General features: G+C 44.7%; 1 protein-coding gene across 1 annotated transcript in view; it reads right to left on the bottom strand.

Moving 5' to 3' along the window:
• Positions 1-18,609, bottom strand: part of TSPAN7 (tetraspanin 7) — a 160,058-nt gene that overhangs the window by 18,619 nt on the left and 122,830 nt on the right. The window contains exons 2-5 of the mRNA XM_075913241.1: positions 14,334-14,522; positions 12,822-12,896; positions 7,519-7,614; positions 4,414-4,569 (exon numbers count right to left, since the gene is read on the bottom strand). Coding sequence (XP_075769356.1) covers positions 4,414-4,569; positions 7,519-7,614; positions 12,822-12,896; positions 14,334-14,522 — 516 coding nt within the window. The remainder of the gene's footprint in view (positions 1-4,413; positions 4,570-7,518; positions 7,615-12,821; positions 12,897-14,333; positions 14,523-18,609) is intronic.

Raw genomic sequence — 18,609 nt, forward strand, 5'->3', positions numbered from 1 at the left:
CCTGATACTCCGGCATATCCAATAATCCAGCACCCCCTGGGTCCCAAAGGTGCCGGATTTTCGGAAGTCTACTGTACTATACTTACTTGAAAAATTATGTACATTATAACCATGCAGCTATTCAGGGAGGGGGAAAATATCCCTATTTAGCAACAATCACTTCATTTGCATCCTGATTCCTATAGCAACATTTTAGAGAAAAATAATTCTTAGCATTTTTGCAATGTGCTTTGGTTAGTGAATCCTAATGAAATCTCAGGGTATGTCTACACAGCAACATTATTTCTAAATAACTAGTGTTATTTCAAAATAACATAGTCCACGTCTACACAGCAAGCATTTTGAAATAAAGTCAAAACATTGTCAAGCTGGAGGAGTTCTTACTCCGACTTCTGTAAACCTCATTGTACGAGGAGTAAGGGAAGTTGAAGGAAGAATGTTCTATTTTGAAATAAGTGCTATGTAGATGCTCCCAATTTTGAAATAAGCTAGCAGTTGATGTCTCAATTTGTGTAGCTTATTTCGAGTTAAGTCCTGCTGTGCAGACACACCCTCAGATATTAGCCTCCTTTAACAGATGAGGAACCAGACTCAGGAAGATTTAGAACCAGATTCACTTGGCATCATCACACCTAATTCTAGGTGACTAGAAAAATCACTGGGTTCCCAAAGCCTGTTTTAGGCACACAGGTTCCTTGTAAAACAACCGGGGAGAGAGAAGTGCTTCAGAATGGGATCGCAAAAGTCAGTGTTCTAGGTGGGAAGCAGCCTAAAATAGCCAACGGAAGAAGCGTGCACCAAGCCACAGCATTCTTAGGGAGTTCAGTGCCTAAATCCAGATTGTAAGGAGGTGCCTCCCTCTGTTTTGGATTCTCAGTTGCAAATCTTTTTTTGGCATCAGGTGCCCACACCTTTTTGCAAGAAGTGGGGAGGGGAGTGAGAACCTCTCATAACTTTTAGCCCAATGGCTAGGGTAGTCACCTGAGATGTGGGAGACAATTGGTCCAAGTCCCCCTTTTACGTCAGATTTGAACAAGGATCTGTTGCCTCTCAATTGAGTGTCCTGACCTCTGGGCTCTAGGGTAGTCTGAGGTGAGGCTCACCGAGCCTCTCTTGTGGAAGCTGTTCCACTGTGGATAAATCATGAAGAATTTCGGACTTCTGGTTGTGTGGTCAGACCATGAGAATAAGCCTCCATTGGTAGTTCATTAGTACTCTTTGTGAACTTTTTCTTCAAACTTATTGTACTTGAATTTTCATTGAAGCCTGCTCCTATAATTTTTTTTTTGAGAGTGGAGAAAATACTATATTTCAAAAGTATTTAATTCACAAGTGATGAGGTAGAGTCCATCCTCTGTAATAAAGGGACCTGTATGTCCCTAATTCTGCAAAAAAAAATACATGCAGACAAGATGAAGATCCTATCAGTTACTTTTAAGTAAGTCACTCACGGATCATGATCAATAACCAAAAATTCTCTGAAGTCCATGAACCGTCTGTAACTTGTGTGAAAAATAAAGTGTGTGTGTGGGGGGGAGGGGGGGAGATTGATAGGGAAAGCCCTAGCACCACACGTCAGAGCTCTGGGTCCCCCACCCAGCCCAGGCCTGAAGCTGCAACAGAAAATGTCAGAGAGGTCTCTGAAAGTCACAGAATTTGAGACTAAGATTTGTGACAAAAATCTTATCCTGATCATAAATCTTTTCTGGCCAAGAAAAAGATTAGTGTCTGTTCAAAGAGGCCACCAAGACTGTTCCTCCCCTGTAAGTTACAGTATTGGGCCAGTCACAGCTCCCTTTGCTTTCTTTGATTTCTGTTCCCCCTGCGATCTTTCAGAAATAGCCCATCTTGTTCAAGTTTCTTTGAGCAACTCAAAGATCTGGAACAGCTCCCAACCAAAGTTCTTTAAGTCTTTGATTTAAATAGCAACTGAAACAGATTTCTCAAATGTGGGCACCTTCAAACTATCCGTGGACAATTCTGTCAAAATAATCAAGTCAGCTACTTCAGTAACAGAGAATTTATGGAGAAAGGCTGGCAGAAAATAATAAAATTAAAAAGATAAAACAGACTGGCCCTATGTGACATGAGAACGAGTGCTAGTCAGCCTGCTGTACAAATCAGCACATTAGAACAAGATGACTGAATCCCAGTTTAAACGTGGGAGGTATCAGCCATGGGTAACTAGAAAGTATTGATTTTAAACCACTGTGTGTTTCCTTTACAATTATAATTTGAAATATTTCAGTTTTATCCATAGCAAAAATGCAATTTAACTCAGGATCAGACCGTGAAGCAGGGGAGGGTGCCAAGATCCTCCATCTATCCAGCTAGCCAAGTACTTAACGTATGGCTTTCAGCTATGTAAAAGCTGCAACCTTTCCTGCACATTCTCCCACAACAACAGTACAGTTCAGAAGCATCAAGCCTACTCCTCATTAGAACTCCAGGGGTACTGATGTCAAGGCCACAGTTCTATCCATCTTCTAGTGGTGCCACAAAAAGGAGAGTATACTCTGAAGCCCGAGAAATGGAGGAGGAGGTAGAGAGTGGAGGGTGGCAGAGCTTCTGGCTTCCAAGTGTGCTCCCCAGGAGGAATTCAGGCCAACTCAGGGCAGGTTTATCCTACAAACGCTGCATCAGTGCACAGTGCTTTGATGAAGATGCTCTAAGCTGATTGATGAGAGCTGATTGGTGAGAGCTTAGTTACCCCCAGCTCTGAAAGAAGTGGTAGCTATGTCAGCAGGAGAAGCTTTTATATGACACACTGCTATGTGTGTGTGTGCATGTGTGTGGGGGGCAGGGGCTCAGGGGCATGGAGTTTTCATACCTAGAGTCCTGCATGGATATAAAATTTGTAGCTGCATCTGTATCAGCAAAAATGAGCTGCGGATATTTGGATCCACATTTGTGGATGTGGATACCTGTGGATATAAAGCAGGTATCTATGGATTTGCAGATTCATACCCCTGAGCAATGTAGTTATACCAAACTAAGAGTGCAGTGTAGACCTGGCCTCAATCAAAATTCCTTCTGGAGACTCCAGCTGCCCCCTCCCCCTGCCCCCACACACACTGCATCGTCTTCTCCTCCCTCACTACAAAAGGCAGAATCTGTCACTAATTAACTCGTGTAAATTAATGTCTTTGCAAATCCTTTAAACTCGGCCAACACAGCAACATTATGTTGATGGCAATTATTTCAAGTTTCACAATAGACTGACATCATCCCTGTTCCAAATCCATTAGCACTGATTGGCTCACATTAGGTTACTATAACGGCAAGATAGGTTAGTGGAAGCTAATCCAGTATTATCCTCTTCTTGGTATGTACTGGAAAAAACATTCTGTTTGACAATGGCAGAGTCGTACATGTGACCTCAATCACCATTTCCAAGTTCCTGATGGATGGACAGCTGGGTTACAGTACCAGCTGAAAAGGATTAAAATAAAACACCACCAACCATTTCTGCATTTTTCACTTATATACCAATCATTTGTTGTGTTAACAGTTAGACTGGAAAAGACTAAACATGTTAGGGCAAATTCATCTCTGTTGTATCCACTGAAATCAATGGAATTTATATCAAGGTTTAATTTGGCCTCGGGATTATTATCTTTATGAACAATTTGTTACCTTTCTTGAAAATCTTAAGCAAAAAGGCAACAGAAGAGAAATTCTGTTCCAGCAATCTTTTGCACAAAACAGTATTAGGTGTATATTTTTTATATGTTGCATTGTTTCTCTTTCCCTCTTTTCTTCACATTTTCTGCATTTTTATTCTATTATTAATGTATTTGTTTTGCTTTCTTGCTAACTCTCTAGAGAGTACTCTCCCAATCTTCTTTTTGAGGTTGGGGAGGGGTCAATTTTAGCTCTGTTCTGCCTGCAGCAGTATGAATCAGATGAGATTAGAAGAGGCACAGCAAACATCTCTTGCTACCGCCACAATGCTTTGTGTCAATCATGGCTATTTTCTCTGTTTGGGCTGTTAGCATCCGATGGCTGAAATTTCTGACAGAAGACAAGTGGGGTGGGGGAGGGGATCTGTGAGACTGAGAACTGCTGCTTGACATAAGTATCGAGGTTGGCTGCATCACTTCTGTGTATTACAGTCCTGCCAGCTTCGCCCTCTGTACCAGTTGCTGTGCCTGACCAAATATGATGGGAATGGGAAGTGAGTTCACATCTCACTGGTAGGGTTTCTGTGTCTGCTTATTCCAGAAATGTCAATTCAAGTTGTTTGATGGCAACAACGGACAACCACATGCATCCACCTCTCCATCTGCAGTTTCAACACCCTTCATTTTGCTATGCAGGAACCACTTAAATGACACTATCCGTGGTAATGTGCAAAACTACATTCACCAAATGGGTGCATCTCAATTGTCTTTGATGCACAGTGGCCTGTACCTTCTGGTTTACTTTAGTGGCAGCAATGGTTATGTTGCGCAGATCCTGGGGATTACAGTCACTGGTGTTCATGCAGCAGCTTGGGGGAATACCGTGTTCAAAGAAGTAAGGACTAGTGTTCCAGTTGGTGTAGTTCTGAATGCCACAGCAGCTCAGCTACAAAGAGAGAGAAGAAATCAGTGTTAAAACAAGCACAGAAATAGTTTCAGGTCTTACCTCTCAGAGAGAGGTCAGAGCAAAGCTACTTACAGAGACTTACGTTCTAAATAAACCTGGGTCTGATTCTGCTCACACACAAGTTAGTAGCTAAATTCCCACTTATTTCAGCGGGAGGTGCTGTGGGCTCCCTGCTTATAGTGGAGAATGGAGTAAATGAAATACTCTGAAAAATGTGTGATACTATCAGCAAGCACTACTATATTGGAGAATGGGTAAAAGGCCAACACCATACCTATATTTTTAAAAAGGTGCCAAGCATGATCCTGAAAAGCCTTCTCTTGTTAACAAGCAAAACATCTGAGAAAAATCAAAATTATAAAGCCCCTAGGGGAGCACAAAGCAGTACAGATTTAAGAGGATGAATCAAGCCACTCTAACTCATAAGAATTCTCATAAGAGTCAACAAAATAGCAAAGAAAAGCAGAACTGGTGGCTTTAGATTTTCAGAATGCTTTTGGTGAATGCTTATTAAGTACATTTGGTAGGGAGGGAAGGGTGCCTTATTCTAGATTAAAACTAGTAAAGTCTATCAACGCTGAGGAATAAAAGGCATATTCTCAGAATAGCAAGATTATAAGATGGTGCCCTGGGCACCAGTACTACAGATGGAATGGACATTTTGCCATGATCAGAAAACTGACAGAAAAAACTCTGTAAATTAGTCAATAGGTAGGCCTGGAAGTAGAATATAAACTGTATCACTCTGCTTTCAAGTCACTTGATTTAGTTGAATTTGGGTTGTATCCAGTATTGGTTTCAATTGTTTATCTAATCCTGTTGTGATATTTCCTCATGCGGAGCACCTCTGGCTGCCTCCCACTTAACTGCAATAGAATCTAGGTTAGAAAGGACCTTTTGTGGACCATATAGTACATTTCCTGTATTGTGACAAAATGGATGTTGTTATTCCTCGGTGTCTAGTTTAGCCCCAAATATCTCAAGTGAGGGGGGAAAGTACAGTCCTTTTGGTAACTTTGTTGCACTGTCAAATTCTTGTAATAATTAAAGCGCCACCTCCACTTTTAATACTTGCTGCATCGTTCCTCCACTACCATTCAGTCTTTGTTATGGAATGACAATAACCTGCTTGAAAACATCTCCTTGAACAACTATAGTCAGTCACTTCTGTCCTTCACCTATCTTTTCTCTCAAAACAATATGCCCAGCTCTTAACTTTTCTTGATACATTTTATCTTCCAGATCTTTCATTGTCTCTGTAAAGAGAACTGCTATAGGTTGTCAACTAAATAAGATGCTAGATTACCAAGCCCTGACTAATCATCCTGACTTTGTAAAGCTTTATAATGCTACTGGAAGAATCCCCTAAAAATAAGAACTGCTCACAGTCTATGATCCCAACTAAACACCCAACAACTAAAGACTAGCACAAGGGCTTGTCTGCATTACAAAAAGTACATAAGTGTTAACTTCATTTTACATTACATTGATTTAGTTATCACATTAAACTGGATCATCTTCAGTGCGATTAAGAACAGCTTACGTAAGTCCATATTAGGGGTTTGCCCCAGGAGAATCAGTTTAACATCAATTTAGTTATGTCACAAGGCTGTAAAAGTTTTCTAATACTCATCAGGCTGAAGATTAGAGGTGAACTCAACTGGATTTACAAAGTAGCAGTTTTCCGGAGGCGCCAACTGGATGCCATCGTGACACAGTGTGTGAAATATTGTTTTCTGGTTACCAGGGTATCAACAGCATGTGTTGCAAACAAGCATAGAGCACCCTCATCTTAGGTATTTACTAGCAAGTTGTTCTGTGGCTAGTAAATACCTAGGATGAGATCCACACCCCACTGAGGTCAAAATTCCCACTGACTTGGAGTCAGAATTCACCCAGAAGCCTGACACTCCATTCTAGACCTTGAATATTGTAACCAAACAACTTGAGGGGCTCATCACTAGTAGCTCTGAGTGTGGAAGGACTGCAGGCTCAAACCCTAAGTAATCTATTTAGCCCATAAAACAGGGATGGGCAAAATATGACCCACGGGCCACTTCCAGCCTGCCATGATCCTCTGGGCTGCCAATGTCCTGTGGCCCAGCAAGACCCTCAGGCAAGCTGCTTGCCTTCCACATCCCCAGACGTTGCTCAAAGTGACCGGCTGCTGGGGCAAGTGTGAGTGTCTCTGCGTGGCATGCCCCTTTGGGGGAGGACTCCTCCATGTGCCGCCCCTGCTCCTAGCACAGCCCTGGAAACTGGTCAATGAGAGCTGCCTGGGCCATGCTTGTGGGTGTATGCAGCACTCACAGCCCCACTGCTGCCCTCCCCTCATGGAACGTGCCACAGACACACACACTAGCCCCAACAGCCTGCCGTTTTCAGGGGCATGGCAGGGAGAAAGCCTGCTTGAGGGTCACACTGGGCTGCTGGCTGGGAGCCACCTACAGTAAGCGCCTCCCAGCCAGAGCCTACGCCTGCACCCCATCCACTCCTACATTCCAACTCCCTGCCCCAGTTTCCAACCAAACCCTCTGCATCCTCTCCCACACCCCTACCCCAGGTCAGAATGCTTTCCTGCACCCAAACCCTCTCTCAGATCCTGCACCCCCCGCACACACCAATCCCGTCCCAGATCATAACCTCCTCCTCCATCCATACATCTTTCAGACCTCACACCCTCTCCTGCACCCCAGTCCCCTACCCAGAGCTCCCTCCTGTAAACAGCTTCCTTTCCAGACCCCCACCTACTCCATTAATATCACAAAGCAGTGCAGCCTTTAACCACTTACCAAATTCTTACCCATCAAAAATTATTGCCCACCTCTGCCCTAAAACATAACTTACTAACACAGGTGTTTGAACATTGGCCTTGCATGTTTTGGGATTCTGTTTACATCTTTTTACAAATAACTATTTCAGACTTACACTCTGTTGTACATCATCCACTGCACGGCTTCGCTCATCATTGCCATTGTAATTCTGGATAGCTTCAGTGTATGTCCTAAGGAAAGTGTCCTTGATCTAAGAGAAAAAGACAGAGAATGTGACATTTTATAAGTGACCAGCATATAAAATGAGCACTTAAATGCACAACTTTTTAGTCTTTCCAAAAAAATTTACCCATTTCCAACCTTAGCAGAATAGCCAAATCTGAGAGACAGCACGTTACCTTTGCCACTTTTTCTTAAGTGTTTATTCTGAGCCTAAAATGCTCTTTTAACATTCACAAGCCCTTTTAGTGGCATTTCAACGAATGCTACTTGCAAACCATGGAACTCTTCGAACAGATCAGCAGATTGCTCTGTTTTTGAAAACAGCTGGCGTGAATTTGGAACTGCCCTGTGACAACTCGTGAATACTCTAAGGGTATGTCTACACTACCCCGCTAGTTCGAACTAGCGGGGTAATGTAGGCATACCGCACTTGCAAATGAAGCCCGGGATTTGAATTTCCCGAGCTTCATTTGCTTAAGTGGGGAGCCGCCATTTTTAAAACCCCGCTGGTTCGAACCCCGTGCAGCGCGGCTACACGGGGCACGAACTAGGTAGTTCGAACTAGGCTCATTTCATGAGGAGTAACGGTAGTTCGAACTAGGAAGCCTAGTTCGAACTACCTAGTTCGTGCCCCGTGTAGCCGCGCTGCACGGGGTTCGAACCAGTGGGGTTTTAAAAATGGCGGCTCCCCGCTTATGCAAATGAAGCCCGGGAAATTCAAATCCCGGGCTTCATTTGCAAGTGCGGTATGCCTACATTACCCTCCTAGTTTGAACTAGGAGGGTAGTGTAGACATACCCTAAGTTAGCTGGTTATTGGGGTGTTTACTGTATTTATATTAGGATAGCTCAATCAGCAGGCTGACTTGGCAAAGGCAGGAAAGAAAAGCACAGCTCAAGATAGCCACCGCTCAGGAAACACTTGAGGGTTGTTCAGGGACAATGTCAAAACTATTAGCTCTGATTTCATCGATATTGAGCTAACCAGCAAACAGGGACACAAGATAAGGGATTAGGATGCAGGAGGGAGAATGGGGTCTGGGAAGGAGTTTGCATGAAGGAGGCAGCTGTGACCTAGGGCAGGGGACTGGGATGCATGATTTGGTATGTGACTTAGAGTAGGAAGGGATTGTGATCTGGGGCAGGTGATTGGGGTGCCAGATCGGGGAGGGGGTATAAGTGTAAGAGCAGGCAGAGGGGTTGGTATATGTGTGTGTGTGGGGGGGGTGACAAACAGGCTCTGGCTGGGAGGCGCTTTCCAGCAGAAACCTGTGGCAGACTGTCTGCTGCAAGCTTCTCGCTGGTCCACGCGGCTCCGCTCCAGGCATGAGAAGAATGGGAAGGGAGGATGAGGAGGGAGGGAGAAGGCTTCCTACACTGCCCCTGCTCCCAGCAAAAAATCTCAGGGTATGTCTACACTACAGCACTAATTCGAACTAACTTAATTAGAATTAGTTAATTCGAACTAGGCTAATTCGAACTAGTGCATCCAGACTAAAAAACTAGTTCGAATTAGCGTTTTGCTAATTCGAACTAGCATGTCCACATTGAGTGGACCCTGAACCAGGGTTAAGGATGGCTGGAAGCAGTGCCAGCAGGGCATCAGATGAGAACTTAGAGCGTGGAGCTGCTGCCTCAGGCTAGCCGAGGGCTGTGCTTAAAGGGACCCAACCCCCACCCCGGACAGACAGTTCTCAGGGGTTCCCTGCTCGCTTGTCTAACTCGATGAGGGACAGCAAAGCAGTCCTGTCTTGGAGTGCCCTGAGTGCCCACACTCGGCACATCACAGCGCTCGGCCATCAGCCCGGCTGCACTTGCCGCAGGCTGCCATCCGGGGGGGGGGGGTTGTCAATCGGGGGGCTGCAGGAGAGCTTCCACCCCGAGGAGCCCGCAGAGCCACCCCAGTCCTCCCCATCGGGAGCTTGTACCCCATACCTCCCTCACCTCCTTCCACTTACCCCTCCCTAGTCCCCCTTCCTGATGTACAAAATACAGGACATGTGTGTTCAAAAATAGAAACTCTCTTTATTGAACAAAACTCGGGGAGACTGGGAAAAGGAGGTGCGAGAGGGAAAGAGAAAGGGTGGGAGGGGGAGGGCAACTAAAATGATCAGGGGTTTGGAACAGGTCCCATATGAAGAGGGGCTAAAGAGACTGGGACTTTTCAGCTTAGAAAAGAGGAGACGGAAGGGGGATACGATAGAGGTCTATAAAAGCACGAGTGGTATGGAGAGGGTGCATAAAGAAAAGTTCTTCATTAGTTCCCATAATAGAAGGACTAGAGGACACCAAATGAAATGAATGGGTAGCAGGCTTCAAACTAATAACAGAAAGTTCTTCTTCACAAAGCAAATAGTCAACCTGTGGAACTCCTTGCTGCAGGAGGCTGTGAAGGCTAGAACTAGAACAGAGTTTAAAGAGAAGTTAGATAAATTCATGGAGACTGGGCCATGGAGTGGTATTAGCCAGGGTATAGAAATGGTGTCCCTGGCCTCTGTTTTGGAAGGCTGGAGATGGATGGCACAAGACAAATGGCTTGGTCATTGTCTTCGGTCCATCCCTTCCGGGGTAGCCAGTGTTGGCCGCTGTCGGCAAACAGGCTACTGGGCTAGATGAACCTTTGGTCTGACCCAGTACGGCCGTTCTAAGCTCAGGGCTCAGGGTCGGGGGTCTCACTGGACCACCTTGATTTTCATGCAAACCTGCTCCTGGGTGGCCAGGCTGGCAGCTATCCTGCCTAGTGCGGAGGTCATGGATGAGGTCCACGATGTCCGCACTAGACCAGGCAGGCTCCCACCTCTTGCGGCCCTGGGCAGGCTCCTGGGAGCCGCCAGCCTAGTCCCGGGAAGAGGCGGAGGGCTGGGTGGCAGCGGGTGGCTGGTTCGTGCCGTGCCAGGTGCAGGGTCTGCTGGCTGGGTGCTGGCAGGCTTGCACCTGGCACGGGCACTGTAGCCAGACCGTGCCCCTTTAAGGGCTCCGGGGCCAGGAGGGGGGCAGAAGAGTTTCCCTGGTGGTGCCCAGAGTGGCCACCAGGGAAAGCTGGGGAGGGCTAGCCTCCCACTAGTTCCAATTAAGTGGCTACACAGCCCTTAATTTGAACTACTTAATTCGAACTAGGTGTTAGTCCTCGTAGAATGACGTTTACCTCGTTCGAATTAAGCGCTCCGCTAGTTCGAAGTAAGTTCGAACTAGCGGTTTGCCTGTGTAGCGCCTATCAAAGTTAATTCGAACTAACATCTGTTAGTTCGAATTAACTTTGTAGCGTAGACATACCCTCAGCTCTTATTGGCCAGAAACTGAGAGACTGGCAAATGGGAGCGAAGAGATTTTGCTGGGGGGTGGGAATAGCACGAGAAGTTTCCCTCCTTCCTTCCCAGCCATCCAGAATGGAGAACAGCTTCCTTTTTAAAGTGTGAGATGTTCTCTGCCTAAGGGTTCCAGCAAGGTGACCCTGGGGCCAGATCTGGTGGCTTGGTGGGCTGGCTTCGGCTCACTGGCAGCCTCTTGACCACCCCTGACCTAGGGGCTACAGGGAGGGATGTGCCAGCCACTTCTGGAAGTGGGGTGGGGCTACAGTAGACAGGACACCTGCCTGAGCCCTGTAGCACTTTTAGTGGCTGATCTCCTAATTTAGCTTCAGGAGGCTGGTGATTGTTGGGCTGGCTGGAGCTGTGCATGGAGGGAGTCCCTCCCAGCAGGGCCAGTCTCTCTCACCACAGGTCCAGGCTGAGGGAAATGCATCTCTGGAGAGAGGATGAGGGTGTCCCAGGGGAGGTAGGCTGTAAGGGGTTCCGGGGGCTGTCTCTCATCCCCCTTCTGTGCCAGCCAAGGCCCTGTATGTGGCAGAATCAGCTAGGCCAAGCCATGCCTCAAGCCCAACCCCGGGAATGGACCCAACACTAATATGCCAAGGCTGGAGCAGTGTCATTATGGGCCCCGTCTGGGCATGGGGAACGCAGCAACATGATAAACACAGTACTGAGGACAGGGCAGCTCTTCCTGACTGAGTGGAAGAAGCTAGGGATCAGCCAGGGTCTGCATGGGGGAGGTTCCCCAACACACCAACAATCCCTCTCCCCACGCACCCCAAAAACTGTTCCATACTTCTCCCAGCCACACGCAACCACCCTCCAGCTTCACTTCCAGGCTTCTTCCCAGGCACTATTTCCCTCTCCCTCAGATCCTTTGTGACACAGATTCTCTCCAAGCCTTTGCGCTGCTTCCAAGAGCTGCAGGAAATACAGTTCTATATCCATTATTACTCAGATTCCTTACTGGGCACGTTAAAACAGAACTCTTGTTTGTCAAAAATCCATTTCCTGAATCTTTCTGTGTCTGCATAGTTAGATATACTTACTGATAGGTATTGCGAGATAAATTACCAAAATAATTGAAACTATCATGATAATATCAAGTTATTTTGACAAATAAAATATGCAGAATTTTGCAGATTTGAAAATATTGCTCTCAGAATATTCCTCCCCCCTCTCCCCAACATTTTAACTTTTTGGCTTAGAATTATCCTATGAGTAATAAGTGTGGAGGATACACTACAAAGTTAATGTCACAGTTCAGTTTAAATGACACATGAGACCTAGGCTTAAAATAAAGACAGTTCCAGGTAAAATGGACAATGCTACTACAAATTTAGATTGTCTTGCTCTCATAAAGCATCCTTCTTATCCCGTGTCTTTAGCTATTTCTAGCCTCAGTCTATTCTCAGGACAGTAGCACACTGAAAAAAACCCAAACCAAAACAAAAACACCCCTCACCAAAAAACAACAATAAAAAAAACCCAACAGAAGCAAATACGATTTATTCAACATATAGGAAATCGGGTTGGCTGTGCTGTCTCGGAAAGCCTCTCTGCATTACACAACCAAATGTCTCCCTGCCTCATGTAGCTGTGGTAAGCAAAGTATTTAATCTATTTTGCAGTCCTCAGCATATGTAACAGGGTAAAGAAGATCTTACATGATGGACATACAAAGAAAGATAGCTCTAGAGTAAATATCAGACAGCTAAGACTCAAAGCTTTGGCTAAATCCCTTCATTTGGAGTCATATCAGTTTTAGAGGGCTGCACGCATTACTGCTGAAAAATAACGACATCATTCATGATGCATATGGAATTGCTGAAGTCAACAACCAATATATTGCACATTTTCTGAGAGGCTTCAGCAAATCCTGCTCAGAGAGGCACAGCCATTCATAACCTAAATTCATTTCTACTCACCTCATGGCGAAATACAAATCCTGAAATGCCAGCCACTAGCTCCGCCAGAAACACCAGGGACAAAAACATGGCATACTGAAAAGCAAAGAAACAAGACAAATCACAAGTCAGAGTGTGGGGCAGGTTTGTGTCTCAATCTTTTAGTTCTTATTCAAACAATTCCAAGTTTAAGCTTCAGCCTTTAGAGGAAAAAGCAGAACGTATTTAGAGGGTTATGAGACACACCTTGCAGGTGGTGTAACTGCAATACACTCTCCCATTATAAGGTTTTTTAAGTGCATAAAACTATGCTTATTGACAGTGGCATACATATTTAAACATCCACTCTGCAGAGAGGTGGCTCCCATGTTGCTAAGGCCATGATCTTGCAATGAAATGAAAGCAGGCAGATTAAATAAATGATTAAATAACAGAAGTCAAACAATACTAAGCAGGCTATTCTAATAGGAAACTAACTGCATCTTTATTGTGTGAAAAATATCTCATCCCAGCTGCTTTGCTACCTGAAAAATAATGGCCCTGCAGAACAGCTTGAAAAGTTGTCCAATGCTTGGGGTGGAGGAGGAAGGGAGACTTGTTTTTAATGGAGGGCAAAGCAGCCCAGACTAGCAAGATAGGTCCTACAAACAATGCAGTACTCAAATATTTGCCTGTTTTCTTTTGAGGGGAGAAAGATGGTTTAAAAATGTCTATACACGTGTCCAAAATAAAACTTCATGTTCAAACCAGAGTATGTCATAGCTAGCCCTAACAGTCAGACGACATATCTTTTGGGGGGGGGGGGGGGAGGAAATGTAGAAGAAGACACTGTCCTGTCATTCCTCCACCCTTCATTTTCACCACACAGTAACTTTGCTATTTCTATTTCTCCCTCTCAAATTACCACATGCATTGCATTTGGTCTCTGAATGCTCTTGTGTGAGCTTTAATTCACTTGTATATTTTTTCCCTTCTCCTTCGGCTTCCTTACATTTTGAGAAGCACTGGAAAACTCAAAGTGAAGAAATTCCTGTGCTGCTTTTGAAATGTGGACAGACATGCTGCTGGGAGTTTACTTTTCTGGTACTGTATCTACTTATTTTTATAGAGATCAATACAGGATGCCAGAAATTAAAGGTTTAGGGTACATTAGACTAAACGCTACATCAAGGTATTCCCTACACTCCATGCTGTATTATTAAAAAGCAACCTTGGAAAAATCTGTTTCACATTAGCTACAGAGCTGTGCCATTTTTTTTATATTAATAAGTCTGTAATGATATTTCCGGTGCACTTTTGCGATCACCGAGTCCTCTATACTGCAGAGCAGTCCGTGTGATTCATTGACACTCAACTGTCGACTGATTTCAGGGACGGGATTTTTTTTTTTAAGCATGAGAGACAGTGAACATTAAAGTCATTACAACATTTCTTTTTGCCTCTGTTACAGTTAACATCTGTTTAAGCTTAATAAAAACACATTGATCATGCAATGTCGATATATGCCATATGACATTTTTTGGGCTTACGTACCAGTTTCAGCATCCATGGACTGCCCCGACAAGTGGCGAAACAGCCAAACAGGCCAAAGACAATGATTGTGGTACCAGTCCCAATAAGCACATAGGGGGCATTGGTAGAGTTTTCGGCGATGAGAGAGATATACGTGCCTAAAGTGAGCTTCCCCCAGACTCCAACAGCTAGAAGAATGACGCCTGTGATCTGCAAAACAAGAAGAGAAATAAAGTCAGAGCCTATGGGCTCCGTGCATGGTGATTCAGAACGGACTGACTTTTCCTGCTGTCAAATCAGAAATCGTTGCCATGGCTATGCAAGTCAAACAATTTCTACTGATTCCACAGGCACCAACAGTGACATTTTTTAGTATCTGGACAAGTTCCATTATGCCACTATTGCAGGTCAAAGGGCTAAGCACGGTCATGTTGACCACAGTCAGAAGCAAAGAATTCTTCATGTTTACAGGTCAAAAGCACACTGTCATTTGAAACTTGCAATATATTCCAAAACATGCCTGAAGGAGAAGGTGAAACACCACTGCCACCAGAAATCGACACAAACCACTTCTGCTGTATGCTTTGTATACAACGTTCTTGAACAACTGAAATCTGCTATTTTGCACCTCACTATGCTGATATATACTTTGTAACATTTGTTTTCCCAGCCTCTGAGAGATGACATCACTTTAGAGGAAGTGTTGAAGGGTTAAGGAGGAGAAAAATCAGGTAATCTTGTTTATTCAAGTAACTTTGCCACTGTCCTCCATGTTAGATGAAGTAAATAGTTTGACAGCAATTGGCACACACAACTCTTCACCCGCCATCTGGATTTGGACACACCCACCCATCATGATCTTGACATAGTTTTAGAATAACATTATATAATGAAGCAAAATGCAGGACTATGTAGCACTTTAAAGACTAACAAGATGGTTTATTAGATGATGAGCTTTCGTGGGCCAGACCCAATTCCTCAGATTAAAAAAAAAAAAAAAAAAAAAAGCTGACACTGAAATGGATGCTAGAAGCTGATGGCAGGTATTTCGTGTTCTCTGCTGACATCTAGTGGGCAGTAAGGAAAACTCATGGATTTCCACACCATTCCCCCTCAACATCAACACAGTTTTGACTAGACTAAATTGAATCTCAAACACATAAGGCAATAGGTTTGTTTTATAAATAAGAGAAACATCACTTTTTCAGAACACTGGGGAAAAAAGCGATTAAATCAGACACATCCATTACCTGCATTTTACGCACGTCACTCAAATATTAGCTCAACACAAACACGTAATGTACATCAGAACTGAAACTACAATGCTTGAAGTCTGCATTAGTGCCATCAGCTTAACTGGGTGACCCAAAGACAGACTGTGAGAACTTTCCATCTGAGCTATAGTTCTGCAAACCTTCTCTCTAGATCTAGCAGAGTTACCCAGGTTCCCTAAAAAAACATTCTGTGAGGATCCAGCCCTTTCAGATCTCTCCATTCTTTACTCCGTCTAGGGACTGGGCATGTCAGCAAAGAGCCTAGGGCAGATATTAAGAAGATTTTGGAATCAGATCTCCCCGCCACCCCTCACCACCACCACCTTTGGTGTTCTCACTCTCAGGGTATGTCTACACTGCAGAGTTTTTCTGGAAAAACTACACTTACATCCACACTGCTATTGCATTCTTTTGACAGAAAGTCAAAAGAATGGAGGGGTATTTCTGTCAAGGGGATTTCTGACAGCGGTAAACCTCTTTTTATGAAGAAGAAGCCTTTTTCCGAAAAAGCTTTTTTGGAAAAAGGTGTGTGGGGACAGGGAAGAGAGTGTTTTTTCAAAAGAGGAGGCCTCCAGGAAAAAGTACAGGTGCCCTGTTGGCCACTCCATCCACAGTAATCACAACTGAAATGCGAGATAGCATCCACATTCATTGGACGCTATCTTTCGAAAAAGCAGATCACTTTTTTTATGTGTTTTTGCTGTGTAGACGTGCTCTTTAAAAAATGTTTTTCCGGAAGATCTGTTCTGGAAAAGCTTTTTCAGAAAGAAACCTGCAGTCTAGATGTAGCCTCAGAAGATGTGTCAGGTTTCTCTTGCATTTGCATAGAAGCTCATAGGCCAGGGGACACAGGCAGTATTTCGCCATAGAGCCCTCACATTCACTTTTTTCCTGCATTAAAAACTAGGCAAGCCATTTTGACAGAGATTTTCCCCCACTACCATGTGATGAGGGCAATACTAAAACAAAAAGGCAGTTTCTTGATGAGTCTTTTAGGCTGATTCAAAGCAGACCACCCAGGGCACCTTATTCTCATTTCCTCTCCCGGGAGTTTTGCTATTCCTACTACAGCACGTTAGCAGGACAAAAATGTTCTTTGGTTCTACCTGCAGCTGAGGAAGCAAAGATGTGTGCAATCCCAATACAGCCCTTCCTTTCCTGGAGGTGGTGCTATGTTGGACGAAGCTGTTCAGTAGTAAGAAGCAAATATCAGTGGCAAGGACTGTACAAAGGGGGAAGAAAGGGAAAGGAAAAAACCAGAAGGGGGAGAGCACCACTAAAGGGAGAGCAGCTTTCCCATCTAAGTACCGAATCATTTTTATGTGCACTAAGGCAGGTGTCAATGTGCCCCATCAGTAGGAACAAAACCCAATCTCTGAGCACTCTTCTAATCAGCTGAATGGCACTGGAATCTCTCCTGAGCAGCAGCACAGGCGTGGAGCTTTCTGGCAGATAAGCAGGAAAGAGCACAGGACAAACAACAGGAGACAGCAAAAATAAGAGGGAGGAAAAAGGCAGCAGTAGAGATAAATGGGAAAAAAAGCAGCCTGCCTGAGCACCTCCTGTATGTCACCAAGCAATCCCATAAAAAGCCTCTTCCTTTTGGCATCTCCCCTTCCGCTCCCTTCCCTTTACTCAGTGTTTCACACACACTTGACAGATGAGCCCCTTTGGGAAAATGAAAACAATGGTGCTTCCCCAGCCCCCACTTTGCCATATGCTATTAGAGGCCTACCCTTCCTAATGTATACATCATTCATGCCTCCCTCTTCAGGCCAGAAGCTATTCCCATGCCGCCTCCTCTCCTTTCTTACACATTTTGAGTAAGGCAATTGTTAACAGTGTTGACATTGAAAGTATCCTTATGGGTATTAAACTCAGCACCCACTGAAATCACCAGGGCAGTTCACATCTCCCAGCTTTTGTTTCAGGCTGTCTGCAATCTCAGGCAAGCACCTCTGCATTTGTTGCATGTACTTCGTCGTTTAAGGATTTGCTTTTTGACCACCACGAAGAACCTCCTTTTTTGCTTTTCAAATGAAACCTAAGACTGAAGAATGAGGGGGACCTCTGTGTGTGTACACAGACACAGACCCACCACACAGTTTGGAAACTCTGTCTCTGTCCTTCCAGGGAGAGTGCAAGTGCCTCCGTCCGGGCTCTGCTGCTGGATGGTGGCGCAATATCACTGAGGGGTTTGGAGGTGGGGGCGCCGATTGCATGGTTCGCCTCGGGCAGCAGTTGCTGGCAGCTAGTCTAGGGCTGCCCCTGAGTCATGTGGCTAAGGATGCCTTTTGTTATAGCCGCTCTTGCCCTCTCTCAGTCTACCTTTCTAAACAACCCAGCCTTCTCCTTTACACATCACCAACCAGACTCAGTTACTCAATGAAGGCAGGGCCCGGCAGAATCAACTGCTGCCAGCATGCAGGGTACAGGAACAACAGGTACTGGCTAAACCACACAGGCAACATTTGGAAGACTGTAAATTGTGAGAGGAAAGCCTGTCTTTGTATGGGTATGAACAGCATCTAGCACAAACGCACCCCGGCTCCTGGCTGGGGAGGGTGTGTGTGTGTTAATTGTTACTATAATGTAAATATGGAATAATAAGACTTTCAAACTTCTACTGAAAAAAAAAATCCACAAGCATTGGTCATTCAGGAGTATCTCTGTAGCTGCCTTTAGCCTGCAATGGCCCTTCGTTGCCTTGGACACATGGACCTTAGCCATTATCACTAGTAGTGAATGCAAAATTTGCTTCAAAGAAATTCCTCCAATCTACTTCTCTCAACAATGCACTAGAGAGCTCATCAGTGTCCAGGAGACACATCAATCTCCTCCATTTTTCTTGACACTCTCCCCTCCCCAATTTCTCTTTTGAGCTATCACCAAGGGTTTTGAAATGTTTCTTATCCCCTTCTAAGACAATATCCGCAAAGATGTACCCTCTCCTGCCCACTCTGAAGATAAAAGCACACTTCTGTTCATTTGTCACATGGCTCTTTTAAAAAGTATTGATTACA

This window comes from Pelodiscus sinensis, chromosome 1 (genome assembly GCF_049634645.1).
Source record: "Pelodiscus sinensis isolate JC-2024 chromosome 1, ASM4963464v1, whole genome shotgun sequence".
Lineage (NCBI taxonomy): Eukaryota > Metazoa > Chordata > Testudines > Trionychidae > Pelodiscus > Pelodiscus sinensis.